Source organism: Terrapene carolina, unplaced genomic scaffold (genome assembly GCF_002925995.2).
Source record: "Terrapene carolina triunguis isolate 2854851 unplaced genomic scaffold, T_m_triunguis-2.0 Scaffold23684, whole genome shotgun sequence".
Taxonomy (NCBI): Eukaryota; Metazoa; Chordata; order Testudines; family Emydidae; genus Terrapene; species Terrapene triunguis.
Window position 1 is genome coordinate 1 of NW_020688035.1, and position 2,111 is coordinate 2,111.

Consider the following 2,111-nt stretch of genomic DNA (forward strand, 5'->3'; position numbering starts at 1 on the left):
CTGCGCCTGGCCTCCGAGATGAAGCACGTGCAGGAGCCCCCCTGGAACCGCAGCGTGGCCCTGACCTCGCTGGGGGGGCGCCGCTTCCTGAGCCTGGCCAAGTTCCGGCTCTTCCACGACGGTGAGAACGGGCGGGAGGGGGAGGTCCCAGACCCACTCTCATGCAGGGGGGGGGCTTGTGTTGGGGCTTATCAGCCCCCCATGGCCTTATAACCACCCCAAGTGGTGCTACCCCCCAACACCTCGGCCTCCCCAGATCTCTACCCCACAGCCTTCTATCCTCCCTCTGATGTGTTCCCACAGTGCCTCTGACCCCCCCCCATTTCCCCTCCCTCCAGCTCGCTAACCCCCCCACCCTGCTCTCTGCCCCCCAGATCTGTACTCTGGCCAGCTCCCCCTGAGGTCTCTTCCCCCCCCGGATCAGCCCCACAGTGCTGGCCATGGGTCATTTCCCCTCCCTCCAGCTCGCTAACCCCCCCCCGCTCTGTCCCCCAGATCTCTACTCCGGCTGGCTGGCCCAGGCGCTCTCCAGCGACCTCTACGTCCAGTTCTGGCCCAACTCGCGGGGGGTCCTGCCCTCCAACTGCTCGGGGCCCTACCGGGTGTATAACATCGAGGAGTTGGGCTTCCCGGCCCCGGGGCCCGACTTCTCGGCCACCGTCGACCACTCCAAGTGGTGCGTGAGCACCGAGAGCGCGCCCGGCTGGGCCTGCGTGGGCGACATGAACCGCAACCTGGAGGAGGAGCAGCGGGGTGGGGGCACCCTGTGCCAGCAGGACCCAGCCGTCTGGAAATCGTATTACGCCCTGGTGCAGGACTATAGCAAGTGCAAGGAGGGGAGTGGGGGCTAGTGGGTGGAGCCGGGATGGGGAGTCACTCTGCCCCGGTGACTCTCTAGAGGAACCTTTCCGTGCCTCAGTTTCCCCTTCGGGGCCAATGCCACTTACCTCCCTCTCGGGGGCGGTGGGGTGGGGTGGGGTGATTCAATGGTGCCTGCGAAGCTGTGGGGGTCTCCATGCCCCTGTATAAATGCAATAATAATCCTGTGATTTCTAAGTCAGTCTCACGATTTTCTCGGCCTGAAGCCTGATGGCGGTGCTCTGGGGGCAGCCAGGATGGAGGGGCGGGGACATTCCTTCAATAACCAAGGGGCGCTAGAGGGGAGAGGTCAGCGCCAACCAGGGACAGAGGACACCTGGGTTCAATTCACTGTGCTGCCTCTGCCTCAGTTTCCCCACCTGTACAAGGGCGAGAATAGCTCTTCCCCACAGCGGGGTGGGGGGAGGGGGAAGATAAATGTTGTACAGGCCAGGAGCTGCCCAGATGCTAGCGTGACCCGGCTGTGATCAGTGAGTCCCTGGCCCAGCTGGGGGAGGAGTTTAGGGGGTCCCGCTCTGCCCCCAAAGAGGTGCTCCAGGGCAGGGTCAGGGTGGGGGGGCAGGAGGGTTCACAGGGTCACCTCCAGGCTGCTGCATGGGAAGTCTCAGCACCGGTGAGGCTGGGGGGCCCAGTCATGGGCGCTGGGGAGGCCAAATCTCTGCTCTGGTTACCAATGAAGGTGTGTGTATGGGGGCGGCTATTGATACTGACTGGACCCCTAAGGTAGATCCCCATCTCTATACACCCCCCAGCTATCTGTCTGCCCCCAGGTCCACCCGTGCAGTGCCTGGTGCTGGGTGCTTGCCTGTTGCTGGGCTGTGTGCCTCAGTTTCCCTCCCCTGGCTTCCCCATCCCAGCACCCTGCCCTCAGCCAGTGTCTATTTGGGGTTAATGTTGTTCCCCCCGGGTAAGCAGGGGGTCCAAGTGCCTGGCGCTGGGTGCTACCAGGGAGTGGGCCCAGGGGCAGGTTATTCCATCAGTGCCCACTAGGGGGAGTGTTGCACCTTCCTCTGCAACCCCTCGTCCTGGCCACTGGGGGAGGTGGGATGCCAGGGTAGATGGGCCCGTGGGTCTGACCTGGGGTGGATCCCTTCTGACCAGCCGGGCGGTTTCTCCCCAGTAGCCCCACCGGGAGTGGCCCAGGCTCGTGGGGCAGCCGAACGCGCCAGTCTCTCTGGCCTGCGTTGGGGGTGGCTCTGGGCATCTCTCTGTTGGGGGGGGGGGGGGGGTGC

The 2,111-nt window shown here is 64.5% G+C and overlaps 1 protein-coding gene across 1 annotated transcript; it reads left to right on the top strand.

Moving 5' to 3' along the window:
- Nucleotides 1–3: 3 nt before the first annotated feature.
- Nucleotides 4–851, top strand: LOC113408763 (deoxyribonuclease-2-alpha-like; the record flags this gene model as incomplete). Its single annotated transcript, XM_026662163.1, has 2 exons — nucleotides 4–121; nucleotides 496–851. Coding segments are annotated over 2 exons (474 nt in total), but the record flags the coding sequence as incomplete, so codon positions are not given.
- Between the last annotated feature and the right edge of the window lie 1,260 nt (nucleotides 852–2,111).